Genomic DNA, 27,705 nt, shown 5'->3' on the forward strand with positions numbered 1-27,705 from the left:
GATGTCCCTGCTCCCTGCAGGGGGGCTGGACTAGGTGACCTTGAAAGATCCCTTCCAACCAAAACATTCTTGAAAATGTTTTTAGCAGTCTGATGGGTGTGTTCTTCTGATACTTAATACTGAGGCAGGTACCTAAACTGTTCCACTAATTAAAAAAAAAAATATTTCTAAAACACTCTTTAAAACTAACATATCTAGTGGGGAATGTACTGCTAACATACAGTATTAGCTCCTTAATATTCTTCTTTAATTCTACACTAAAAGGTAGGTGTCTTCTTAATATTTTTCATTAATTCTACACTATCAGGTAGGTGTTTTCTTGCTGGTGGCTGAGCTCTGATTTTAAGTTTTCCTTTTCATGAAGAACAAAATACAACTAAAAGAGTAATTTCAAAAAAATAGTCAATTGTGAATTGATGACTGTCCCAACTAGGTACATTCTGAGAAGTCCACCTTTCATTGTATCAGCTAAACCTAGATTTTAAATAGCAACTTTTTCAGCTGTTGGGATTTTTATAAGTTCTAGCAATAATTTAGGAGAGTTGGCTACCAGATAACAGTGGTGGTTTCAGAAGTGGCCAAGCAATAACCTAATTGCTTGCTCTTTTATGCAGTTCACTGGCTTAGGCTATGGAGCTCTGGGGCTGTTTCCAAAACCAGGCTCTTCCAAACCTAGCACATTGCTGTTGTGTGCTGGTTTGGCTGGTGGGACTTGAGCTGACGTCGGGCCAAACCAACGATGCAGCTTTCTCAGAGAGCTTGTGCAACTTGCTCCATTTCACCCTGCAAGGAATAACACGGGTTTTCACTTCAAAATGGATTTTATGCCTTCCCTGGAACAATTACTTTGACCTTAGTAACTGTGGTTTTTCTAATAGCTGTATGGTTTAAGTATAAAATATTCTACCAGCCTACATCTGCCTTCAAAAAATGGTGTTTAAAATGTTTCCTGTTCTATTTGTTATATAGAAAGTAGTGACCTCATGAACCGAGACGGGGAGAGATCTGTTTTATTCATCTAGTCTATCCTGTAGAAGTCTGTTGAGGATGCCCTGAGTTGATTCTTATTTGAATTAGAAAGTATCTTTGTGGAGATAGCTCTCCATCTTTTAAAATTTTCAGTATAAACATTCCAACTTGGTGTTTGAGACCTGATGAAATGGTTCCCTGCCTGTTTAGTGCAGCCCTTCCTTGGTGTAGGAACCTGCCTGCATTATTGATTGCCATGGATCTGTCTGGAGATGGATGAGTCCCTTGGTATTTATACAGGAACAAACCTTTGATGTAATCAAGTCAACGCATGTATCTATTGCCTGAAGAGCTGTCGCCACTGAGCTTCAGTGTCTGGCTGTGGAGCATCCGTTCTGCATCAGCATGGCTGCAGTTCTCAACGTATCCCAGAACAGGGGACACCAGAGCTGGGCAGGTGCTTCACCATGGGCTTCCCAGGGTTAAAAAGAGTCTGTGTGATCTCCTTGGAGCTCCTTGGAGCAAGGCATTGTGCTGCTCCTGTTGCAGGATTCCTCAGGGAGCATCCTTAACCGATAAGTAACCATGTTCTCCGCTTCCTTTGGAAAGGTGCTGTCTGAACTGCCTGCGTCTTCTCCTTCCAAAGGTTTTGGCCTTATCTGCTTCCCAGAGCAGCAGGGGCTGGGATTTGTACTGGGGACCTGTCTGATCTTGTCCACTGCTTTTACAATCCCTGCACAGCTTTCAGCTTCTGTTAGCCATGATTTTTAATTTTTTTTTTTTTTTATTCAGACAGTTGAGTGAAATAGTTTAGTACCAACAATCAATTCCTATAAGAGCCTGATAAAATCTAATCTGATGAGGATTTTCCTCTGTAGTAATCTTCAGCTTCCAGAGAACTATCAGCAGTTCAATAAATATTGTGTTGACTTCTGAATCGGTCTCACTTCTAGCCAAAATGTTATATTGTATGAGGTCAGGTGGCTAATGGGGCTGCAAGAATGAGTCAGTGATGTTGTAATACGTTCAGTTTTCTAAATAAAGCTTTGTCAAACTAGCATTTTTCCTGCAAATCCACTTGATTGCAGGGGTTCAGTGTGATTATTATGAAAGATGATTATTGAGCAAGAGAGTATCTAATCCTCAAGGTCACTGCATTTGCTTTCTTCAAATACTGCTACACATGAGGTATTTCTGATTTCTGAAGTATTTTCAAGCATTCTGACTTACTGAAAATCAAACTAAAGCCTTGAGGGTTTCTTTGCCAGCAGATTTTGAAGCTACAGATGCAGGTTTCTTTGAGGATTTCTTTTTAGCTGCAGCTACTGCCTTTTTATTATTTTCTTTTTTTCCAAACAGATCAAGGAGTGTGCAGATGAACCTGTTGGTAAAGGCTTCTTGGTGTCCTGTTTGGTGGATCACAGAGGCAACATCACGGAGTACCAGTGCCATCAGTACATCACTAAAATGACAGCCATTATCTTCAGCGATTTTCGGTTGATCTGTGGCTTCATGGATGACTGCAAGGCTGACATCAATCTCCTGAAATGTGGCAGCATTCGACCTGGAGAAAAGGTATCCAGAGAACATGTAGATTGTCAATAGGCTTCTGAAAGTCTTTCAGTGAGGAAATTCAGTTTTGTGGAGGCTCTGCAATAGCATTTGTCGTACTTGCACCTGAGGAAATACACAGCACATCTCATCTGTCTGCAAAGGGTGATGTCCCAGTTCTGTGGAGTACCTTTGTAATAAATATGCATTTTTGCCTCTCAGAGGGACTGCTGTTCAGAGACGACTTTCATTTGTCTTTCTGTGCCACACTCCAGGTGAGCTTGTAGGTATTGTCTTTTTGGTCACGCTCTGTCACGCCTGACTCGCTCTGACGGATCCCAGCGATAGATTCAAGTAAAACTTTTCCCAGACTTATTTCCCAGCCTGGTCGGGTCTGACGCAAGAAGGTTGTCAGGCTGATGTAGCCTATGCTTGAAGCTTTTCTGCTTTCTCGGGCTGTAGTTGAACCTGAGCATGAGCCAGCAGTGTGTTCAGGTGGCCAAGAAGGCCACCAGCATCCTGGCTTGAATCAGCACTAGTGTGGCCAGCAGGACTAGGGCAGGGATTGTGAACTGGGCACTGGGGAGGCTGCCCCTCGAATCCTGCGGTCAGTTTTGGGCCCTTTGTTGCAGGAGGGACATTGAAGGGCTGGAGTGTGGCCAGAGAAGGGCAACAAAGCTGATTGGGAAGGGTCTAGAGCCCAAGTGTGGTGAGGAGCAACTGAGGGAGCTGGGGGTGTTGAGCATGGAGCGAAGGAGGCTCAGGGGAGACCTTCTGGCTCTGCACAGCTCCCTGACAGGAGGTTGGAGCCAGGTGGGGGTTGGTGTCTTCTCCCAAGGAACAAGCAATAGGACAAGGAGAAATGGCCACAAGTTGCGCCAAGGGAGGTTTAGGTTGGACCTGAGGAACAATTCCTTCCCCTTGAGGGTTGTCCAGGGCTGTGCCAGGTGGCCCAAGGCAGTGGTGGAGTCCTCAGCCCTGTAGGGGGTTTCCAAGCTGTGGAGATGTGGTGCTGAGGGACATGGGTCAGTGGGGACCTGGCAGTGCTGGGGGAATGGTTGGACTTGGTCTTGAAGGTGTTTTCCAACTGAAATGACTCCAGGGTTCTGTGATAGACTGTATCAGGAGCTTTCATCTGTTTGCTTCCCTTTTCTGCTGCCCACCTGATAACAACTGAAGGACACCTCTTACCTAGTGTCATATTTTAGTAGTACAGACTCACTAACACTACACTGGTCTTACACTAAGTCAATGTTCTTTTGCCACATGAGACTTAAATGGAGGTTAAGCAAAGAACAGTTAGTGGTGACTAGATGTGCGGTTATTTTCAAGGCCCTGTCTTTCCCATCTACTTCAGCACAGCTAAGGCAGGCAGCAATTATGCAGTGCTGCAGGAATGGGTGCCTGCTATTACGGGAGGTTTTTATGTTTAGGGATAAAGTTAAAATTAACCTATCAACTTTTTACAGTGCATTTAAATTATAGCTTTTAACGCTTTTAGGAATTAGTCTTTTAAATCAGCTATTAATGAGAAGGTGAAGAGATTCAGCCAAAAATATATAATTTTGGTTTAAAAACGTAAAGTTTTCCTAGTCGTTTGAGATGTTAGCTTCTGTAAGCAGCTTCACATCCACAGCCTGTTAGATTTAAGTGCTAATGTGTTCCAGAAGACTTAGCTGAACAATAGAAAGCAAGAAGAACAAAAGCAGACGTAGAAGTGGGAGGAACTTGCAGGCACCACAGGCTTGGACTAGTAACAGCTAAAGCTAAGGCTGTCTTCTAATCCTGGCCTGAAGGACCTCTTGAAATGAAAAATGCTTTTAGCAGTCAGTATTAAATCAGAAGTGTAACAGGAGAGTCCTGGATGTGAGGTCTGTGCATTATCTGTGGCTTGACCAAATGAAAATAAATTGTTTGTGGTAGCTCTGAAGGCTCCAGTAGCATGAAGTGAATGTGGGCGAAGAAGGGTGAGGGTGGTGGCAAGGGGGATAAAGTCACAGGGCATCTGGGAATGGGGAACAAACACAAACTTTGGGTCACCAAACTTCTGTGGGATAGTGAAGTGAGTCGCTAACAACCTCTTATGGGGGTTAGTTTGGTGCGTCCTCGCTTTCTTGGGACCCAACCCAGAATATTTTCCCCTGGTTTGTGAAACCGTTGCAGCCTGTCACGTGGTTCCTTTTGTCATGCTGTCAACCTTGGCACTTGAAGCAACTGAAGTATTTTGTACTGCTATGGAAACAGCTATAAATGGCTATGCAGGCATTTCTTTTGTTGGTGTTCCCTTCTATCCCTTTGCTGCTCTGGAGAAATCTCATCTAATTTACTCCCCTCAGATGCTGGTTCAGGTTTTATTCCCATACTGCAGCTTCGGAGAGTTGCCTGTAAAGAAACAGCCATTACACTTTTGTGCAACTGAACGCAACTGCAAATTTAATAGATAGGACCTGGACACCTGAGGAGGAGGATGAAGGAAGAGATTCATCTATCTTAATTCTTTTAGTGGAGATAAGCACTGTGAGGCCACTGCTCCATCTACCCCAGGCTGCTAGCAGATTGCAGTATGGGTGCTCCATCGTAGTAACTGGGATAAACTGGCTTTTTCATCTCTGAAAGGCACTTCAGTAGGGATTCTGGAGTTACGTTGCTTCTTGAAGCTCCTCTACTAGCTGACTTCTTAGTACTTCCCTTTTTTTACCTTGCTCTCTACTTCCTAATTGAATTCTGTTCCTCCTGGGCTTATTGCTTGTGATGTGGTGTTTTCTCTGCTTTCTTGTCCACGTTTCTTGTTGTTTCTCTGCCTTGTATGAGCAATAAAGTCCAGCTTAGAAGCCTCAGTCCAACTGTAAACTTCATTTTACTGTGTAGAGCAGAAAATGCTTTCAAATTACACATCTACAGCCTAAGTTTTGCAGTGTGCCTGTGTTGTGGGGTTGCTTCTTTTTTCCTTTTTTCTTCCAGTTTGTGGAGAAATACTTAGTAGTAGTTTCAGTCACTTTTCCAGTTGGCTGTTGTGCTTTATAATGAATTTGGTCGCCTGAAATTTAAGGTTTGCTTTGTCTTAATGCAATAAGGATCTAATTTGAAATTAAATTTGTAATTGCAATGGAGCTTTTCTTCTTAGGCTGCTTATCAGAGTGAGCTGCTTTCCCAACACCAGTAATCTTTAGGATTGTGTCCATTAGTGGGTAGTGTGTGGTGTCCTGGATGCTGGATTTAGCCATGATAGCTGAACTGGAGTTGATTATTTGCCCTATGAAGGCTGCACAAGTGTCGATTGCCCACCTCTTGTAGTACTTTACCAGATCATAGTGATTTCAAGATGCCTAAAAAAAAAAAATACAAATTAGGAGATCATAGTTATCTTGCCTTTCTTCACCCCTAAGTGTTTACAAGTGCAGTTGCTCTCACTCTATCCATAGTTTCATAGAAGTACTGTACACAGTGGGTGTCCAGTCAGCTCGGTGGAGTGCCAAACTGGGACTCCCAGTAGATCTACTGGGTGGTTTCCACAGCCTGGCTGCTCTGGCTCCAGCAGGTCATCACGGCTGGTCAGTGCAAAGTGTGGTGCTGCTAAGACAGGTTATGTTTTACTCTCCTGCCTGCTGCTCCTTCCTAATCTTGACTCCTTTTCTGGTCATTTTTCTAGCTTCCCTCTGCAAGTCTGAAGCTAGAAGAGTCCTGAACTCGAGGCATGTCAGGTTTCAGACAGGATCAAGTCTTCTCTGGGGGAGCTTCTGAAAATGAAAAAAAAAATCCAAGTATTGCAAAGCCTAAACTATATCTGGGGGGGAGTTGTTTGATGGAAAATGAATAGAAAGAATGAGATTTTTAGAATTCTGTATTGACCTAAAGCCACATGCCTGGTGTTTTAATTCTGGCCACAGGAATGAAAATCTCCCAAAGTGTTGTACTGGAGGGGGTTTGCTTGTGCACATTTAGAACTTAGTTCCATTTTCCTGTGGATCAGAGTTCTGTAGGACAATACTGGAAAGCTGCTTTTATCCTTTGTGGATCTAAATGTGTCATTTCATAAAACTGCACAGAGTTACAAGGCACTCCAGACTAGGTAATTATTATATAGTATGTTTAACAGATCTTGGCAAACTTCAGTTAAAATTCTCTGTTTAAGGTTGATAGTGATAGTGAGGCAACAATTTCAAGAGAACTGTGTGGGGATCATCCCTTTGTATTGGGCACTGGGGAGGCTGCCCCTTGAATCCTGGGCTCAGTTTTGGGCCATTCACTCCCAGAAGGACCTTGAGGGGATGGAGTGTGGCCAGAGAAGGGCAACAAAGCTGCTGGGGCAGGGTCTAGAGCCCAAGTGTGGTGAGGAGCAGCTGAGGGAGCTGGGGGTGCTGAGCCTGGAGCAAAGGAGGCTCAGGGGAGACCTTCTGGCTCTCCACAGCTCCCTGACAGGAGACTGGAGCCAGGTGGGGGTTGGGCTCTTCTCCCAAGGAACAAATGATAGGACAAGAAGAAATGGGCTCAAGTGCCAGGGGGAAGTTTAGGCTGGATATGAGGAAAAATGTCTTCACTGAAAGCTCTGTCTCAAGCTTCCCAGGGCAGTGGTTGAATCTCCATCCCTGGAGGGGTTTCCAAGCCGTGGAGATGTGGTGCTGAGGGATATGGTTTAGCAGTGGACTTGGTAGAGTGAGGCTGATGGTTGGACTCGATTTTGAAGGTCTTTCCCAGCCTAAGCTATTCTATGATTAGGATGAGCCTGTCAAACTTGTGCTAGCCAAGTGCTGTAGAAGGTGATGCTTGAGTGCAGCCATTTTTCTCTTCCAGTCTGCCCAAAGAGATTGTACAATCTTAAGTACGGTGGGTGATAGTCTGTCATTAAAGCTTAAAGTGGTATTTCTCTAAAACACGTTTGTGAAGTCCCATTTATACTCTGGCCAGTAGCATGCCTGCCTTCATGCACTTTTGAAGCGATGAAGAGTTAGGACCTTAAGCTGGCTTAACTACTCAGCACTAGCACTCGGGTACCTGATCTGCCCCAAAACAACCCCCAGATTAGGTCAGTAAATCTCCCAAAAAGCATCAAGTGGGCATGGGAACACTAACAGCACAAGAAGGCTTGTGAATGCTTGGATGTAGGAAGAAAGAGCAGGACTGCATCTTCTAGAAGCTAGCTGTGTTGACTCGTTTGTGTTTCTGTTAAGTCTCACGTGTTTTAAAATTGCTGTAATAGAGGGCAGCAGAGTAGGCAGCACTGCAAGATGATCTACCCAAACGTAAAAATTATATTTGCAGAGTAATGCAATAAATGAGTCATTTCATGTTGTGTCACTGAAATGGAACAGTAAACGTTCAGCATATGGAAATTTGACTAGACTATTCAAAATAGGTTTGTTTTCGTAGATAGTAGGACTCTGACCAGGAATCCAGACCCACGCTGCAAGAAACCAGGAAACTTCCAATTTTCCTGGCAGGAAAAACTTGCCTTGTGCTTTCCTTGTTGGCTTGCAAGGGGAAGCTGCAGGTAAATGAGAGGAATCTTGGCCTGCCTTGCCTCTTAGCTGCTGCTTCGCCTAGGCTGGAGCATAAAGCTGCCTGAGGAGCTTAAAAGGGCTGTTCTCAGTCATTTATGCTTGCCAGCTCCTTGGTTGTGATTATTGCCTATGACTGACCACAGTGATTTGCAGAACAGTATTTGTGTTTGACATGGCTGTGGATTCATGACCATTTTCAGTGATGTGGTGAATGTGCTGCTAACTAGTGTTCCTCAGAGCCCTTTTGGGTTTGGTCCTGAAGGGACTGTTGATAGATAATTATAGTTCTTCAAAGATGCTGATATCTGGCCAGCATGTGGAGTTGGCCAGTTCCCAGTTGAAGAAAGAAGCAAACCAAAATGTGGAGTTTTGGGGTGTGTAGTTTGGGCTGTTTTGTTTTGTTTTTTAAGAGGAAAACTACTTTTGGCCCTTTTAAACTGATGATACTTCTGGGCTGTGTGCCCAATTTTAATTGGACTGTTCTGCTTGTAATAGAGCTGGAAAAGAAATGGAAGGCTTTGAGTAGTTGTGGTCACGTTTCATGGACACTGCTTTCTTACTCGTGCTGCTGCACAGCAGTGGATGACTCTCTGTGACAGGGTGAGCTGAAGGGGTGTCTCCTAAATGGGTACTGCCAATGCCAGGCTGATGTCTTGTATACTCCAGATAACCTGTTTTAAGTTTAGTGGCAATATTCTCTCACAGCAGAGCAGCATAAGTTAAGGTGTTCTTCACAAGAAGAACCCGCAGAAGCTTCAGGAGATCTGTTCCGGAAGAGTTCTTGTTAGAGGAATCAGAGGTATAAAAGGGATATGATTCCATTTCTGAAAGTATAGGTAGTGTGTAGGAAAGTAAGTGGAGCACAGCCTTGCCTCTTCTGGGCTTTCAAAACACAGGCTCTCTGCATTTATTGCCAGTCGCTGGTTGTAGTCCAAAGGCATCTTCAGGCTTGCAGGGCCATGGACACAGCGTACAGTATTGGGCCAGAACTGCTTTGGCCAAGACTTCGCCTACTCTTGAATGCGTTGACTATTTTGTAGTCCCTTAATGGAGGAATTAGCACTACTAGAAGCCTACGTGAGTCCAAGCTCCTTTGTGGCCTTTTTAGCATCACTAATTATCACCACCCAAACTGAAGGCTCATCTCTGCATGGAGAAACTGATTTTTTTCCCTCTCCAAATATGCTCTTTATGCCATGCTGTTGCTTGCTGTTGCCATGGTGCAAAGAGAGCTATGTCAGATTAAAGATAATTTGGCTGTTTTGGTAAACTGCTCTGAGCAGTGTGACTAAGTAGTGATAATCTCATTAAGTCACATTAAAATAAACCCAGAGCATTGGAGGAGAGGATTTCACGGTGGCCATCAGCAGAGTGGTGGTGTATAAAGTGTGTGGGTAGTACAGATATTAACTGTTGCCTCCTCTAAATTGCCTCTGCAGTTTAGGCTGAACTTTTGGAAGTTTATATGTAGATGATTTGTTTGTTGCTTAATGGATGTGGTGCTTATCCAGAATCGCAGATCGCTTGGTTACGTAAGTTGTTGCTTACAGATGTCGTCTTGCTCTTCTCCTGTAGGATGCCCACTCACAAGGAGAGGTGGTGGCATGTCTGGAAAAAGGCCTGGTAAAAGAGGCAGAGGAGACTGATCCTCGAATTCAGGTCTCTGATCAGTGTAAGAAAGCAATTCTTCGTGTAGCTGAGCTCTCCTCAGATGACTTCCACTTGGACCGGCACCTCTATTTCGCATGTCGAGATGACAGAGAACGGTTCTGTGAGAACGTGAGTAGTTCCCTCTTGCCTTCTCTTCTACAGCAATCCAGTTAAAAAAACCCAGAACCACTGAGTGAGGTCGTGTAATGCTGAAAACAGGCACCTTGTAGCTGTCATTTGGCAGTAAATCTGGTATTAAATTCACTTGCCCAACAAACAAGCATCAGTTCCATGGGGGTGACAAACTGAATTGGCAGAAATGGGTTAATGGGCATCAGAGATGGTGTGACAGGGTGTGGAACGACTCAAATGGGGAGGAGGCAGCAGAGCTAAGTGCCAGCTGAGTGTCTTCTTGCTGAAAGGGTGCTGAACGCAAACAGAGAATTATATATTATTTTTTAATGCAATAAAAATTTAAAAGACTTTTATAGCATAGAAGCTTTCAGTGTCATTAGAAATATTAACTTCAATATCTTTCTAATTTTAAAACTTAATCTCTTTGGGTGTAGTTTAGCCTGCTTGTTAAGCATTACAAGTCTTTATCTTTAATGGCAAATGTTACTGTTCTCATTCACAGACACAGGCTGGGGAAGGCCGAGTCTACAAGTGCCTCTTTAATCACAAGTTTGAAGAATCAATGAGTGAAAAGGTGGGTATCTGTCTTAGAAAAATCCTTAATGCAGAAATCATCAGGTCGTACATCAGTCCAGGTTACATTATTCTTTCCCCGTGTTGAGGAACATCCATCATCTACGAGGTCGGATAACTGACTGCTTTAACAGATGCATTTGCTTTGATATCTTTGTGTTTCCAGCTACGTGCTACAACTTAAATTCATTGTCCTCAAGTTACAGCCTTTGCAGTTAAGGATTTAAATAAATGAAAGCTTTTGGGTGAGTAATTTGGGAAGGTACAGAGCTCACGTGGTAGCACTGTGATGCAGGGTTTGAAGTAGAAGTTGCACTATGCTGGAAAGCCTTGGATAAATGCTGTCCTAAGGTCCAGATTAGAAACAAACCACCCAAATGCCTCAGCACGGGAAGCTGCCAGTGTTTCACTTCTGGTTTCAAGGCTATGAGTGACTATGCATCAGTGAATTCTGTGAGGAAAGATGCCCCATTCAGTTTCTCATATTTTACTTGCGTTTTTCCTGAAGATGTGGTTTTCAACCATGAGAAAGTTGTTCTGAAAAGCCAGTCCTGGAAACAGCTTGTGTTGGTGTAGGTGTTTTGGGAAGGCAGCAAATGCCTTCAGTGATTTTGGAAGCAGAATCATAATGTTTGGGTTTATATGGAGTTAAGTCCTCTGTCCAAAAGGCTATGAAGATGGATGTCTATAAAGCCCTCCTCCAAGAAGTGCACTGAAGGAACCCAATTCAAAGTCCTGGAGGGATTGGAGTAATTTCCTTTTCTTTAAATGTGTTGGCTATCTGAAAGCTGGGGCCAAATTAAGAGATTCAAAACAGAGTCTTTCTTGACAGCTTGGAGCAAAGCTTCATTTTGTACAAGTGCGTTCCTGAAATGGACTCTTGTTTTTTGTTAACCTGCTTTTGGCTGTACAGGGAAGGTGTGTTGTTCTTTTTTTGGTTTGTTTTCCACGGGTCCTTTCTATGGTCTGCTGTCTAAGATGTGAATATAACAGGCTGAGAGGTTAGAAAAAGCTGTAGTAGATGACTTGGTAAAGAGAAACTGGTGAGGGGTCTAGAGCCCAAGTGTGGTGAGGAGCAGCTGAGGGAGCTGGGGGTGCTGAGCCTGGAGCAAAAAAGGCTCAGGGGAGACCACCTGGCTCTCCACAGCTCCTGACAGGAGGCTGGAGCCAGGTGGGGGTTGGGCTCTTCTCTCAAGGAACAAGCAATAGGACATAAGGAAACGGCCTCAAGTTGTGCCAGGGGAGGTTTAGGTTGGACACGAGGAACAATTTCTTTCCCTTGAGGGTTGTCCAGGGCTGTGCCAGGCGGCCCAGGGCAGTGGTGGAGTCCCCATCCCTGGAGAGGTTTCCAAGCCATGGAAATGTGGTGCTGAGGGACACGTGTCAGTGGGGACCTGGCAGTGCTGGGGAACGGTTGGACTCAAAGATGTTAAAGGTCTCTACAAACCAAAATTATTCTATGATACTCTAAGGGTACAGTTTGCAGAGCAGGAAGAACACAAAATGTAGTTCTCACTCCTGTAGCTGTGAAGTTTGGACCATCTGCAAAGTCTCTAGTTCTGTAGAAGCTGCTACTCAGGAAAAAGTTCCTCCTTGCTGATGACATGAACTGCTGCGTACGCGTGGAGCTGATAGTAGCTGCCTGCTGTGTGGCTTGCTTGGTGTCATCCAAAACTGCTCTTCTGGCTGGGTTGCCTGGCTGCACTCGACCTTCTGCTGCTTGGGGGATGAGGTATCTCATCCAGCCTCTATCCCTCTGTGCCCAGAGACTGTCCAGTCACAAAGTCCCAATCGTGGCACAGAGACATGAGCATAAAGGAGAGGTTGGGAATATCTTGGAGCAGGGTTTTCCAGGTCCTGCAGTAGGATGGGGAGAAAAGTGAAAGCCCTGATGTAAGGAATGGGAGAGGGCTCTAGTGCTTCTCTGCTGCAGTTACTCCCTGGTCTCCCCCCCAACACATGCAGAGTTTTTCTTCCTTCCAAATAGGCCGAGAATGGACAAATTTGCCTGAGCTATTCTGAATTATCTGCAGCCCTTGGCTTTAATTTCTGTATAATTTAAACTAAAAGCTATGAAGCGTAGCAGTGTTTTTACAGGCACTAATTTTGGATGGAACTCAGAGGGTTGTTCCTGCAGCTGCTGGGTTGAGGTTTGGCCACAGCACATCCTCGTGAGCCCCACCAGTTGTGGAAAACCGCTCGCAATTCCCACGGCTCGGCTGCTGTATCTGCTGTCATCTGTTCAGCACGTTGCAGAACAAATCCAAAGGACACTGTTTTGTAAATGCGACTGGAAGGGATTGTTTCTTGAGGGCATGGGGTGAGCATGTACCCCAGCTGGGATAAATGTCAGCGAGTGATCCTGGTTACCCAGAGTGAGTCACGCTCTCGGCCGTGGCTCGTCACAAAGCGCCGGATGAATGTGCATTTTTAAGAAGTGCTCTGCAGAGAGCTGCTGTCTTGAAAACCCTTGATCTGTTGACCTGTGTCTGCATTGTTAACAGTGTGGTTTCCATGAGACAAATGAAATTTAGCTGCAGTCTGACTTCAATTCATGAATTTTTAATCATCGGTCACCTCTGCACAGGAGAGACATGGACCTGTTGGAGTGGGTCTAGATGAGGCCACAGAAATGATCCAGGGGGCTGGAACCCCTCTGCTGGGAGCCCAGCAGGAGAGAGTTGGGCTTGAGCAGCCTGCAGAGGAGAAGGCTCCAGCTGGGGAGACCTTCTGCGGGCCTCTCAGGACTTCCCCACCTGTCAGAAAGCTTGGGACAGACTTTTGAGCAGGGCCTGTTGGGACAGGATGAGGGGGAATGGTTTGAAACTAAAAGAGGGAGATTGAGACTAGAGAGCAGGAAGAAATGTTTGATGCTGAGGGTGGTGAGCCCCTGTGCCAGGTTGCCCAGAGAGGTGGTGGATGCCCCATCCCTGGAACCATTCCAGGTGAGGTTGGCCCGGGCTCTGGAGAACCTGCTCTAGTTGCAGATGTCCCTGCTCCCAGCAGGGGGGTTGCACTAGATGAGTTTGAGAAATCCCTTCCAACCCCAACCAGCCTTATGAATCCATGAGCTTTCCAAACACAGCTTGAAAGCCTCACAGCAGCAGGTCTAGCTCTCTGCCCCCACACATGGAAGCTCATTGGCTGTCCCGTTGTGTCTCCTGCAGTGTCGTGATGCGCTGACCACCCGCCAGAAGCTGATCGCCCAGGACTACAAAGTCAGCTACTCGCTGGCAAAGTCCTGTAAGAGTGACCTGAAGAAGTACCGCTGCAACGTGGAGAACCTTCCCCGCTCTCGGGAAGCCAGGCTTTCCTATCTGCTCATGTGCTTGGAGTCTGCTGTGCACAGAGGTGAGTGGAGTTGAATCAAGTCATGTGTAACTTGCTGGGACCTTGTATTTAAGATCTTCTCTTAGACCTCCAGCTTCAACATGTATTTACAGCCCCCTTCTCCACGTAACCTTTCCAAATTTCATGTCAGAGGCTACTTCCCTCGTCCTAGTGCTTTCATCACTGTTGTTCTGAAGATCTGAATGGCTGAATAAATCTCTGATGCTGTCTCCTGTTGTGCAAGCAAGAAGTTTAAAATGCAAAATAGCAAATCCCACTTGGACAGATGATGTGGAATTACAAATCCTTCTATTCAGTGCAAACACAAGTAGCTTTTTTTTCTCCTCTCTGTAGTAAGTATTAAATGTACTACTTGGTTAAAACACAATAGGCAAATTGTTTTATTATCACTCAGGGAAAGACAGGGATACGTGGTCCTCTAAGTGATGTTCTCCCCTTGCAGTTCACGAGCTTGGGTAAAAGTCTTAATTCCTCTCACTCTTACCTAATTTGTCATATATATAAGGAAGGTGTGAGAAGATTCTTTTTGTCCATTCAAATTGGCGTAAGCTGGGGATGTCCTAATACTTGTGGCTGTCCTAAAGGCATTAGAGGGCCCTGTATGGATAAAGGTTCCTCGTGCAATTGCCATAACATGTAAATCAGCACATTGCATCCTCTGGATCTGCACAGAAGGGTTGTTGCTGCAGTGCCTCTGGCAGGGAGGGAAAAGCTGCCCTGCCACCATCAGCAGGCTGCACGTCTGTGAGTAACTCACTGCTTCTGGCTGATGTGGAAATGGTGTGTCCTGTTTGTGGGAAAAGTTGTGGGTTGTTTTCTTTCCTTCTCCCTGTGGTAGGGCAGATACTTTCCTGAATTACACATGGAAAACTGCTCTTCAGTTATTAACTTCCACTTTCCTGGTGGAACAGGTTCTGCAGCATGTGGCTCGTGCACCAAGGGTAGCCCAGGAGGAACAGTAATTATTCCATGCATTGTAATGCCTGGGAGCCCCTGCTGGGGTGTAGGACCTCCTGTGCATGGGGCGTTGGACACGAGTAGGTTGTGATGGGGGCTGGGGTAGAGCATAGCAAAACAAGCCAGTGTCTTCCTTTTGATTTAAAAAAAAAACCAAAACCAAAACCAAAAACAAAAAAAAACCTGCCTACATGGGGGCTCTAGGGAAGATGCCCCAAGGCTGGAAATGTTCCAGGTGAGTTTGGATGGAGCTCTGAGCAACCTGCTCTAGTTGCAGATGTCCCTGCTCCCTGCAAGGGTGCTGGACTAGATGACCTTGAAAGGTCCCTTCCAACCCATTCCAAGATTCTATGAAAGCTTATAGCAGATCTTAAGTGTTTATTAAAGCTAGATTTCTGTACAGCTACTGTGGTTTGTTAGACACTCTGTATATACTCTTGGCAACATGTTCTATTCTGGTTTTTGGCTTCCTGAGCAAGTGTGTTGCTCTAGAATAAACCTTTTCCTCAGAGAAAATGTTTTGACAGACAAATTCCTCCCCCAATTACATATTGAGCTGGTAAATTACCAGATGTGACTTCTAGAAAACAAAAAAGCCCTTGAGCACAGGGGGGAAAAGCTGACCTGGGCTACAGAACTGCAGAGCTCCTGTGCTTCAAAAGCAACTCTTGTAACGTGAAATCCAAACTGAGGTTCTCCTAATCTTCCAGGAATCCTTTTTTTTTTAAAATACACTCATTGAATCCACAAACCAGCTATTTTACAGGTTCAGTTAAATGATGGGAGCTGCCATCATTTACTAACCCCTGGAAAAGGACCTGAGAGTGTTGATGGATAGCTGACTGAACATGAGCCAGCATGTGCCCAGGTGGCCAAGAAGACCACCAGCATCCTGGCCTGGATCAGAAATGGTGTGAAAAGCAGGAGAAAGGAGGTGATCGTGCTCCTGTGCTCAGTACTTGAGAGACCACACCTGGAGTACTGGGTCCAGTTTTGGGCACCATAGGTTAAGAAGGACATTGAGGTGCTGGAGCAGGTCCAGAGAAGGACAGTGAGGCTGGAGAGAGGGATGGAAAACAACATGCCTTATGGAGCCCAGCTAAGGGAGCTGGGGTTGTTTAGTCTGGAGAAGAGGAGACTGAGAGGAGACCCCATTGCTCTCTTACAAGTACCTGAGAGGAGGTTGTAGTGAGGCAGGTATTGGTCTCTTCTTCCAGGTTACTAGCAATAGGAAAGGAGGCAATGGGCTTAAGTTGCACCAGGGGAGGTTTCTATAGGATATGAGGAAGAATTTGTTTCCTGGCAGAGTGGTGAGGCATTGGCCCAGGCTGCCCAGGGAGGTGCTGGAGTCCCCATCCCTGGAGGGGTTCAAAAAACTCATAGATGAAGCACTTGAGGCTATGGTCTAATGGTTAGGGAAATGTTGGGATGGAGGTTTGACTTGATGATCCTAGAGGTCCTTTCCAACCATAATGATTCTATGACACCATACAACTAGTTCAATCCTCAGCATGTTCGTTGTGACCCAGTGTTGTCCAGAGCGTGGGCATAATCTCTATTCTTCCAACATAATGGCAGTATAGGTCAAGAAGGGTTGCCCAGAGAGGTGGTGGATGCCCCATCCCTGGAACCATTCCAGGTGAGGTTGGCCGGGGCTCTGAGCAACCTGCTCTAGTTGCAGATGTCCCTGCAGGGGGGTTGCACTAGATGACTACTAAAGGTCCCTTCCCACCCAAACCAGCCTGGGATTCTATCAAGGGCTCTGCTAAGCATTAATACCAAGTCATCTTGTCCTCTCTTGGCTCAGGTCGACAGGTGAGCAGCGAGTGCCAGGGGGAGATGCTGGATTACCGGCGCATGCTGATGGAGGACTTCTCGCTGAGCCCGGAGATCATCCTGAGCTGCCGCGGGGAGATCGAGCACCACTGCTCCGGGCTGCATCGCAAGGGCCGCACCCTCCACTGCCTGATGAAGGTGGCGCGGGGCGAGAAGGGCAACGTCGGGCTCAGCTGTCAGCAGGCAGTAAGATGCTTTCCTTTCTCTTGCCTTCCAGGCGCCTCACTCAGTAGCTTCGGCGGCTTTTCTGTTGACCTTGTGCCTTGCCATGGAGGTTCTGCTGAGGGCAGGTTGGCTCTGCTGGCTACCAGTGAATGCTGGAGGCAGTTGGGTTGTTGCCGTGGTGTCAAGTGTAACTTGGTATCTAATACAACAGAACTAATGTTTTTTTTCTCTCAAAAAATACATATTTGGTTGTTTTGCTCTTGATTTTGTGCTGGATCACCAGTCATTCTTCTCCAGCTGCTCTCAAGTCATGGAACGCTCTTCTGAGTGCAAAATATAGGGAAATTTGCTTTTTTTATAAATTTTGAACCATTACCTCTCCTCCCCTTTCCCCCCTATGCCATGTCCTTGGAAATTGCTGAATCACAGAATGTTAGGGGTTGGAAGGGACCTCCAGAGATCGAGTCCAACCTCCCTTGCCAGAGCAGGACCATCTAGTCTAGGGCAGGTCACACAGGAACACATGCAGGCAGGTCTTAAAATGCACTAGATCTTCTCAAAGCTCTTCTCCTCTCAGCTTTATTTTTGCTCAAGTTTCGTTCAGCTTAAATGATGTAAATGGAACTTCAGGGCCAGGTAGGTACAACATGCTGAAAGAAATGTCATTCTCCAAAATAGCTTTTTAAAACAGGATGGTTCTTTGGCCTTTTTTAAACCCCATTCTGGCTCAGATGCACCCTGTTAGTAGTCTCTTAAATTGAAAGCAATTATTTAATGTTTGCTCACAGTAATTAGTGCCCTTTTAATGTGATACTACATGTTTCTACTTAATACCTGCTTTTAATGGCCTGTGAGCTTGGAAAAGTGACAGCAGTGCCAAAAGTTATTAGGGAATGTTAGTGCTAGTGTAGGAACTGGGGGAGATGTGTGCTCTTGGCCCTCCTGCAATGTACAGAACCACCGTGGTCAATTTTCAGTGTAAATGTAGCTTAAAGCCTGGGCCCAAAATGTTGCCAGTTTGTGTATGTTATCAAAGATAAATTAATATCTCTTAAATTTTTGGTAAGGAATATGGTGCTGTTGTGATGGAGGTTATTTCTGTGTAAATACCAGGTGTACTGGTGCAGCAGCTGAACAGTTTGAGTCATCCCTGCGGTGAGTTGCAGCTCATGACTTATGCTTAGCAACATTTGTGTGAAAACCTGAATACTAGTTTCTGCTGAAATGTTAAATTGAATTTGCTGCCTCAGAAGTTGACTGTTTGCAAGCTGTTGTAAGATCAGTTAATCTCAGAACTAAATTCCAAGATCGTGAAGCCCATGTTCAGAACAAGTCATAAGTGAAGGCAGGAAATCCCCAAAACTGGTAAGAGGTTTCAGACTTTTGGAGAAAAAGTATCAGTCAGTTGGTGTCTTTTCAGTTCTTTTATATTGAAGCTGCTGCTTTATTTTTGTGCAGTAAGTGGATGCAACAGCTGGGCTTGTCTGTGGCTCCCCTTCCAGTTAAATCACCTCTGTTCTGTTCTCTGTGCAAAAGACAGCAGAGAAATTAAGTGTTCATTTTATAAAATATGTTGTCTCTATTTTTATAGGCAAAAGGAAATAGATGATTGCAAGAACAGGATGAAAATTCCAAAGTTCTGGATTCCTGAGGACTAGCATGGCAATATTATGTAGTTGCCTACAACTTGGAATCACAGAATTGTTTAGGTTCTGATCTTAAAAGACCTTTGAGATCATAGAGTACAGGTGTTCCCTCAGCACTGCCAGGTCACCACTGACCCATGTCCCTCAGCACCACATCGCCACAGCTTGGAAACCCCTCCAGGGATGGGGACGCCACCACTGCCCTCGGCAGCCTGGCACAGCCCTGGGCAACCCTCAAGGGGAAGAAATCATGTCCAGCCTAAACCTCCACTGGCACAACTTGAGGCTGTTTTCTCTTGTCCTGTTGCTTGTTCCTTGGGAGAAGAGCCTGACCCCCACCTGGCTCCAACCTCCTGTCAGGAAGCTGTGGAGAGCCAGAAGGTCTCCCCTGAGCTCCAGGCTCAGCACCCCCAGCTCCCTCAGCTGCTCCTTACCACACTTGGGCTCTAGACCCTTCCCAATCAGCTTTGTTGCCCTTCTCTGGCCACGCTCCAGCCCCTCTAGTTCCTTCGTGGAGTGAGGGCCCCAAAACTGACCCCAGGATTGGAGTTTTTGCCTCACCAGTGCTGAGTCCAGGGGCATGATTCCTGCCCTAGTCCTGCTGGCCCTGCTGATCCAAGACAGGATGCTTCTGGCCTCCTTGGCCAACTTATGAGGTACTAAATCATGTATTATTAATGTTTTTTGGATTCGAGTGGTAATGGTTGTCTCAGCTGTCACTGGGTTTGTTCTGTTTTGATTTATTGTGTTAGAACGAGTTTCTTCCTTGTATCTTCTACGGTAGGTAAATCATCTTTGTAAGATGATTTTGTAAGAGGGCATTGTGTGAAACATTTCCAGCTGGCCCTTGTGCAAGGGACTCAAGCTCCTGTCATGCAAGATTGGCCCATGTTGACAGGCTGTGAAGAAGGTGGGTTAGAGGTTCTCTGCAATAGTAAAGAGAGCTACTCAGGTTCCTTTTGGATACCTAGAGAGCACCTTTTTCACAGGCTTCTGCTGAGCCACTGACACTTTCCCAAAGCTAATTTCTCAGCTTCTTAGTTGCCATGTCTCAGTATACTTCAGTCAGTCTTTGAAACGTGCAGATGGTCTCAGAAATGCTGCTTCAGTAAATTGATTCATGGGGGAAAGATTGACCTGTGTCAGGGATCCCAAAAACTGGAAGCAGACTGCACCAAAGAGTACGGACTGATTGCCCTTCTTAATGTTTGTCTGCAATGCGATGTCAGTGGGAGCTCCCAGCAGTTTGCATCTCAGGTAGCTCCTCATATGCAGATAGAATGGCTGCTTCAGCCACCTCCTGCTACCTTGTGTCCTGGCTAGAGCTTGCTCCACATGGCTTCAGCCCAAGTCAAGGTAGGCTAAAGCTGACTAATCTTGTTTCTTGCTTTCTGATGGCCTTGGGCAGTTCTTGTTCCAGGGGTGGCATGGTGCTGCTACTCTAAAGTTGACCTTTGATGTGGCTGTAGGTCATGGAACTGCTAGTCTGTGACATCTCTACCTTTTCACCTGCAGAAACAGAGGTAAACCATGTGTTTGGTTTCGGGCTGTCCCAGCAGAGTGCTGCTGTGGTGCTTTGGGCCTGTCTCCAGACATTGTCTTTTTCTGTGCAGTCAAAAACTTGTCACTGTGATTTTAGTAGTATTATTAGGTAACGCTAATACAGCACTTTGATTTCTTGGCTAGCTGCAAGCAGTAGGGCTTGTCTCGAAATTCTTCATTGCAGAAGCTGTACGACCAAACGCCCTTGCCTAGAAGGTTTGCTTGAGGAAACTGGAATGGGGAACATCTATTTTGGATCTGGTTTTCCTATCTTGTCAAGGTTTGCTCTGATTCTGCTTGCCTTATAAAAGAAAGGTGTTTGCCCATCTGCCAAAACCAACGTAAAGAATCCCCAAACAACAGAACATAACTAAAGGACCTCCATGATTTTAGCTTCCTGACAGAGTATCTGCTCATACCCTTTCCTGCACAAGGAACATGAGTGATTCTTTGTATATAAAACTGAAATGTGTTCTCATACCTTCTCAAACCCTGATTTCTTGATCTGGGAGGGGGGGTCATTTCTTGTGAGACATCTCAACCAGAATGGTCTTGCACATGAGAGTCTGTGCTCAGTATTTTCTGTGCTCTTGGTTAGATCGAGACCCAAACACCTAAGAGCTGTGTGGGGTTTTTTTGTCTTGTTTTTTGATCAGGGAACTTGCCAAAATGCTCAAGTTGTGTAAATGGTAGAGGAACGATGGCTTTCTGTGTAACATAAGGGGATGGGTCTGCAGTGCTGTAGGACACCAGATTGCAGATAAATGTCTCCCTTAAATGTGAGCATCAGCCCTTAAAAGCTCTGCAGCTGTACTGGCAGTGCCCAGCACCTGTAGTGTTGCTTACTGGAAGCAACATTTTATACTGGACCTGCTGGAAAACTGTTGTGGTTTTTTGGTTGGTTTGTTTGTTTTTAAATATGTGGCTTTTACAATGCTCTGGTTTCATCTTTTTTTCTGTTCAGTCCCTTGAGCATGTAAAACCATAAGCAGATATTTCTGCTTCAAATTTCTGATACAGCTAATAAATTGATAGTAAATTGTTAATTTAGCTCTGCATCAGGATAAAAGTTCAGAAGATTGTAGAGTTTATCCAGCTGCTTTTCAGCTACAAGGGTTTGTTGTGGAGGGAGGAAAATCCTATAAACCCTTCCCTTGTTTCACTGGTGCCAAAATGATTCCCTCTCCCCTGCAGTGAGGGCAGCTGGCTCGCTGCTGCACGTCTTGCACGCGGTTGAGGGTTGGGACTGGGAGTCCTGCAGTAGTGCCTGAAACAGGACAGACACTGGGAGCTGATCTGGTGCCTCCAAGCTGCTCTACCGAGTGCACTTGGACCTCTTCCATTTGATTGCCCATATCCAGGGCTGCACCCCCAGCAGTGTGAGCAGCAGGGCAGGGAGGGGATCCCGCCCCTCTGCCCCACTCTGGGGAGACCCCCCTGCAGTGCTGGGGCAGCTCTGGAGTCCTCAGCACAGCAGAGACAGGGACCTGCTGGAGCAGGACCAGAGGAGCCCCAGCAATGACCCGAGGGGGGAACCCCTCTGCTGGGAGCCCAGCAGGAGAGAGTTGGGCTTGGGCAGCTGCAGAGGAGAAGGCTCCAGCTGGGGAGACCTTCTGGGGGCCTGCCAGGACTTCAAGGGGCCTGTCAGAAATCTGGGGACAGACTTTTGAGCAGGGCCTGTTGGGACGGGATGAGGGGTGATGCTTTGAAACTAGAAGAGGGAGATTGAGACTAGATCTAAGCAATAATTACTTTACACTGAGAGATGTTGAGACACTGAGCCAGGCAAATACTCTGAATGTAAAGTGCTGGGATTGCTTCGTGTCAGATGTTTACATATAAAAGGGATCAAGTATCATTAGTGGAATTACTCCCTCAAGGACAAATGGGTGAATAAAACCTCAAACCCAATGCTTTTGTACACACACAGATTAAATAAAGTGGCCAGACCATTATGTAGGCAGAATTCTTCCTCGGGTCTTGGTTTAAGTGGTGGTTGTTGCTGTCATAGAACCCTGGAATGGTTTGGGTGGGAAAGAACATTTCAAGGTCATCTAGTCCAGCCCCCCTGCAGGGAGCAGGGACATCCCCAACTAGAGCAGGTTGCTCAGAGCCCTGGCCAACCTCACCTGGAATGGTTCCAGGGATGTGGCATCCACCACCTCTCTGGACAGCCTGGGCCAGGGGTTCACCACCCTCAGTGTCAAACATTTCTTCCTGCTCTCTGGTCTCAATCTCCCTCTTTTAGTTTCAAACCATCCCCCCTTGTCCTGTCCCAACAGGCCCTGCTCAAAAGTCTGTCCCCAGCTTTCTGACAGGCCCCTTGCAGTCCTGGCAGGCCCGCAGAAGGTCTCCCCAGCTGGAGCCTTCTCTTCTCCAAATTGAAAAAGCCCAGTTCTCTTAGCATAAACACCCAAGTCTCTTTACTATAAAATGTTTCCTTGTTTTAAAACTATTACTTAGTGAAAGTAACCCCAGATTTTTTGACCCAACACCTTGTCCCTGTTCCATGGCACTCTTCCAAGCTGCCTGCATCTTCTGGAAGCTGAGGCTGGGCACAACTGACTTTGGCCATGAGTGAGTCGCAGAAAATGCCCCATTCCTCCCAGGCACTCTGTGTCTGGCCTCTTGATTACAACCTTCCTAGTGGATAAATAGCCCTAGCTTGTATTTTCCCTAGTTCTCTGATGCTTTTTTCTTCTCCGTGTTTTGTCATGTTAGGGCTTTACCCCTGAAAGTCGGCACACCTGGTCTCTGTGTCTTTGGAAAGTTTTGGTTTTCATCTTTCACTTATGTAATGGTCTCTCTTAAGTAGATAAAATGTGCTGCCCTACTTTTGTGTTAAATGTGTGTATATATTATAGATTATTTAATAATAATTACATAATTTTTATCTTTTTCTCTGTTAAAAATAGTTTGATATCGACCAAATTGTGCTTATCCTGACTTCCAAAACCTTGAGCAGATGGCTCCGAGGAAAGGATTTCATGGGCCAGCAGGATGGGACATTTTATCCTATATTTCACTGAAACTTGTATGTCTTCTCCAGGCAACTTAAAAAATGCTTTCAAGCTCTGTTTGTCGTTAGGCAACTAGTCTTTACACATCGATTTGGGTTTCAGCTTGGAGCAGTAGCTACTCTTTGTGAAAATGTGACAAATGTGCATGTTGGGTCTCATCAGCCTTGCGGGCTGAGGATGGATCAAAAATACAATATTCAAATCTTACCATCGTAGTTTGGATCCATCCCAATTTGTTACCCTGTCCACAATTTCTTTCTTGCAGCTTCAGACGCTGATTCAGGAGACGGACCCCGGCGCCGATTACCGCATCGACCGGGCGCTGAACGAGGCGTGCGAGTCGGTGATCCAGACCGCCTGCAAGCACATACGTTCTGGGGACCCAATGTAGGTCCCTCTGGGCACCACTGGCCTTTGTTTCTCTTGGGCTTCCACAAAGGTTGTGTGGCTGACCGGTATAGATACTAAAACCTGTCCAGAAGTGACGTTTTGTTCAGGGTTGGGGGGGTGGGCCGAGCTTTCCATTCGTTCTTGCTGATATTTTTATAACAGGGCTGGTTTAGCACTTGTGAAGGGCTATCTCAGGCACTTAGATTAAATTTGTAACATTTCATGTGCTCATTTCTCTTCCTACATAAATCTTCAGCAATACTGCAAAGGAAAGTAGCAAGTGTTGAGAGGCCAGTTCAGCAAGCATGTGCTGCAGAGAGAAATGTCTCCTCTATCTTCAGGTCTGATACACATTGTCTCCTGAGCCAGATTTTATATCAAATGTTGATTGTGATTTGTTCATATATCATACTTCTTGGATAACTAAACCAATAGAATTTAAGAGGGTACAAACATGGTACACAGTTCTTTTAGATGTAAACTTCTTGAAGGAAGGGAGAGATCTTCCCTGTGGAACATCTTTGCAGTCTTTCCAATGAACCACAGATTTGGCAACACCAACTCTTAGAAGTAGGCTCTGTGTGGTGATAACAGCCCATTGCTTAACTCTCTTTTTTCTCCTCTTTGCAGGATTCTGTCTTGCCTGATGGAGCACTTGTATACTGAGAAGATGGTGGAGGACTGTGAACATAGGCTCCTGGAGCTCCAGTATTTTATATCTCGTGATTGGAAGTGAGTGCTGTAAAATCAGTTTTATCCTCGCCTGACACTTTTGTGTAGTGTTTGTATGCATCAGCAGTTCCTTGTAAAATGGTATAGCTTAGGCTTGTTCAAAAGAGGACTTCAAAGCGTGCCAGGTCTGTAAGGTGTTGACATCCATCTAGAACAGTAAGTGTGATGCCCACTTAAATCAGGTATTTGCTAAGAAATGTTGCAACCCTGAAAAGTATCTTGGGTTTGAGCTCTGAAATTCAATGCATTTTTAATTAAAAGAGTTCTCTCAGAGCATGCTGAAGCTGAAGGTTGTTTTTTGTGCAGGTGGCAGCCAGTTTCATGTGCTCTGAGTGCTACAATATGGGAGTTAAAAAACCCAAGCTACTAAGTATAACAAAGAGCCTCTGTGTGAGAGGCTCCCTGCTTCCCTTTCTGCCTTTTTCCAAATTTTCTAGGTGCATTACTGCCTGTGGAGCTGCTCTAGCTCCCTTTTGGAGCACTGCTTTTCCAGCTCTCTCTTCCAAATTTGCAGCATTGCCAGTTGTTGAGAGCTGACATGCTCTGTGAACCCTCTGCTTTTAAAACACACAGAGCTTCATGGACCAGAGAATTTAGGGCTTTGTAGTGGTTTCTTTAGTCATCTCAATAACTGCCTTCATAGGTAGACAAGAATACTTAATTCCACTTTTTCCTCCTCTTCCTGTTTCACTTCATTGCTGGTTCTCTTCCCTGTGCCATGTTTCCTGCAGGTAGTTCATTGCCAGAGACAAACTAAGCGATTGGAAGAAGGAAGACTGAGTATTTGCATTTTGCTGGGAGCAGAGATAATTCTAATTCACATTGCAGCCTGGGCAACAGTAGCTCATCTTTCTTAATCACCATTTCCTAGACCTGACTTATAAAAGCTGTTGTATTGACTGCGTGCCTAGCACGGATGAACAGAGTAAAAATGGTTTTCTTACTCCTTTTATCATTATCTAGATAATTGTGTTTGCTGATATCACTTGATGTTTGCCTTCTAAAGTGTTGTAGAAATCTGAAGTTTCCATTGTGGAAAGTTGGCAATACCTCACTTAGCTCTAATGTAATTAGACGACATCTTAAGGGATCTGCAGCTTTCTAGTATGGGAAAGGAAGGGATGCTGAGTCTTCAGTTAGCTGACAGAGCAGACCATAATTAATCTAACTCAGATTTTGACCAAACTGGCATTTCAAAATGGCAGCACTACAAAGTACCTGTAAGAGATTACACAAGGTATGTACCTGCCTTTCTGCTGCTTCAGGACGTCAAGGAGGTGATTTCTTTTCCCGTGCGTCAGCATTTGGCCAGCGTGCCAAGGAGAGAGTGGGAGGCACTTCGAGAAGTGTTGACGAATTAATCTGTAATTAAAGATCTTAGTGTATTTTTTCAAGATGAGGGAGCTGATTCCAAATTGAGCGACAAGCAGTTTGCTACCTGTTGGTTCAGCTGGTTGGACGCTGCTGCTGAATGGTGTGGCAGTGTATGAAACTTGGAGTGGATTTTTCTGCCTCGGAAGCATTTTGGAAAAGGAAAACCGTTGGAGGTTTGAGGAAAATGTTGGTGATGCCTCTTGTGTTTGCAGGCTGGATACGGTCCTTTACCGCAAGTGCCAGGGAGACGCCTCCCGTCTCTGCCATACCCACGGCTGGAACGAGACCAGCGAGCTGATGCCTCCAGGGGCTGTTTTCTCCTGCTTGTACAGGCATGCCTACCGCACAGAGGAGCAGGGAAGGAGGGTAAGTGCTAGGGTGCAACTTTCACTGCTCTTTGATTGCTGATACAGAGGTTGCACGTATGTGTGGAAGTTGGAAACACTGTGCTAAAAGTGCAAGGAAGCTGCTTGGAAGCATTTTCCTTAGGTGGTGCTTGCATTGCTTCTCAGCTCCTCCTCAGGTGTGCCTCGAAGGTTTGTTGTGTTCTGACAAGGCAAAAGAACCCCGTGGAGATGTGATAAAGGGAGCTGCGTGCTGACAACTTCTGTGTGTCTTTTTGGACACGGTGCAAGTCCTTCTCCTCGTCTTTCCAAAGAGGAATGTGACTCCTTGTAGATAGCTAGTATAGCTGTGAAATTGGTTTTATGCAAACAGGAGTTCCTAGCCCAGCTTTCCTAGGCTGTTTCTAATTAAATTTTGATTTGAGTACAACTTCAGAGTATACTCCATTAAATTCTTCCTATTGATGTAAAACATCCTTTCCATTCTTTGGAGTGTACCACACTGGTAAATGGGCTTATGCTGTCTTTGAAGAAAACAGCAGGGATCTGACTTGCTGCCCTGCAGGCTGGGGATCCACCATAATCACATTTATTTGGTTCAGAGCTGCTCTTTTCAAGTTTGCTGCCCTCTCCTGCCTTTATCAAGACACTCCCTTGGAAGCAGCTGGGTACTCGTGTCCATTTCTCTTGGCACTGTAGTGTACACAACCCCCAGGAGTTGGTGGGTTTACACAATGGCCTGGCTTAAAAATTAATTTCTGCAGCTTGATTTAAAAGGTCTTTTGTGGCAGAGGTCAAGTATTGATTGAAAGCATCTCTCTTTTTGGAATAATTTTTTTTTAATGCAGTTTCTTAGTCTGCTGAGTTGAGACTTTTTAATTCCATTTTATATTAGTGCTGACCAAAGAAATCAATAGCCACCCTGCAAATAAGCTGTTGGAGAGAGAACGGTCTTTAAAATGTGTTTTTCTTGTGGAAAGTAGACTCAGGGAGCAGATGCCATTTTGAAACAGCCTTTGAAATCCAACTTGATACTTTTTTTTAAATGCTGGTAACTTCCAGTGGTTTGGATTTTTAAATAGATGAAGTTTTCAGCTTTGACTGGTGTATGACAAGCACCATCGCAGTATCCCTTGACTTTCTACAGTTTTTCTTCCTCAGTCGTGACAATTGCTGGCTCTGATACGCTGCAGTGGGTGTTGCTGAGAAGAAATTAGAGCTGAACTCTTATCACCTTATTCTGGGCTTCCCTTTTGGTGTTCAGGGCATGAGCTACTTTGACTTCTTTCTCCAGGAGCGGGCTAGAGTGCCGAATCTAGCCACCAGCATGCTTTGACATCTCATTTCCAAAACAAAGTGAAGGTTTTAAGAGTATAAAATTTATTGTAGTGGAACGTAAGGAGCATCCCAACTAAGTGACAGAGCTCTGAACTCTTCTGGAGTCTGAATCTCTTGTAGTGGTCCCAGCAGGCACGTGCTGAGCCAGTGAGGACTTCTGTGTGTTCTGGGATTGCTGGTGGCATTTGTGGTCACTTCTGATACCTTACCTTGATAGCATCTTGTTTGCATTGGATGGATTTAGAGACTCCCTTATGCTAAACTGCTCTGGGTGACCCTGCTTTAGCAGGAGGGTTGGACTAGGTGGTCTCCAGAGGTCCCTTCCAACCCCTGCCATGCTGTAAATGCTCGTCGCCCCTTTTTGCAGCTATCACGGGAGTGCAGAGCAGAGGTGCAGAGGATCCTCCATCAGCGTGCCATGGATGTGAAGCTGGACCCAGCCCTCCAGGACAAGTGCATGATTGACCTGGGGAAATGGTGCAGCGAGAAGACGGAGACGGGGCAGGTACTGTGTGCAGTAACATTGCTAATTCATTTGAAAAGCTGGAGGGGTGGGAAGGGAAAAAAGGGAATAAAGGGGCATCTTGTTCTTAGCTGTCTCTGTACCTGAGAATCTATTAAAAATGAGTGCAGT

The 27,705-nt window shown here is 45.5% G+C and overlaps 1 protein-coding gene across 1 annotated transcript in view; it reads left to right on the forward strand.

Moving 5' to 3' along the window:
* The window catches only part of GLG1 (golgi glycoprotein 1), a 44,919-nt gene that overhangs the window by 5,187 nt on the left and 12,027 nt on the right, over positions 1–27,705 (forward strand). Inside the window, exons 4-12 of the mRNA XM_008946519.1 lie at positions 2,329–2,544; positions 9,594–9,797; positions 10,306–10,377; positions 13,544–13,727; positions 16,492–16,706; positions 23,159–23,280; positions 23,914–24,015; positions 25,602–25,755; positions 27,439–27,576. Coding sequence (XP_008944767.1) covers positions 2,329–2,544; positions 9,594–9,797; positions 10,306–10,377; positions 13,544–13,727; positions 16,492–16,706; positions 23,159–23,280; positions 23,914–24,015; positions 25,602–25,755; positions 27,439–27,576 — 1,407 coding nt within the window. The remainder of the gene's footprint in view (positions 1–2,328; positions 2,545–9,593; positions 9,798–10,305; positions 10,378–13,543; positions 13,728–16,491; positions 16,707–23,158; positions 23,281–23,913; positions 24,016–25,601; positions 25,756–27,438; positions 27,577–27,705) is intronic.

Source organism: Merops nubicus, unplaced genomic scaffold, assembly GCF_000691845.1.
Source record: "Merops nubicus isolate BGI_N331 unplaced genomic scaffold, ASM69184v1 scaffold18518, whole genome shotgun sequence".
In the NCBI taxonomy this organism is placed as follows: Eukaryota; Metazoa; Chordata; class Aves; order Coraciiformes; family Meropidae; genus Merops; species Merops nubicus.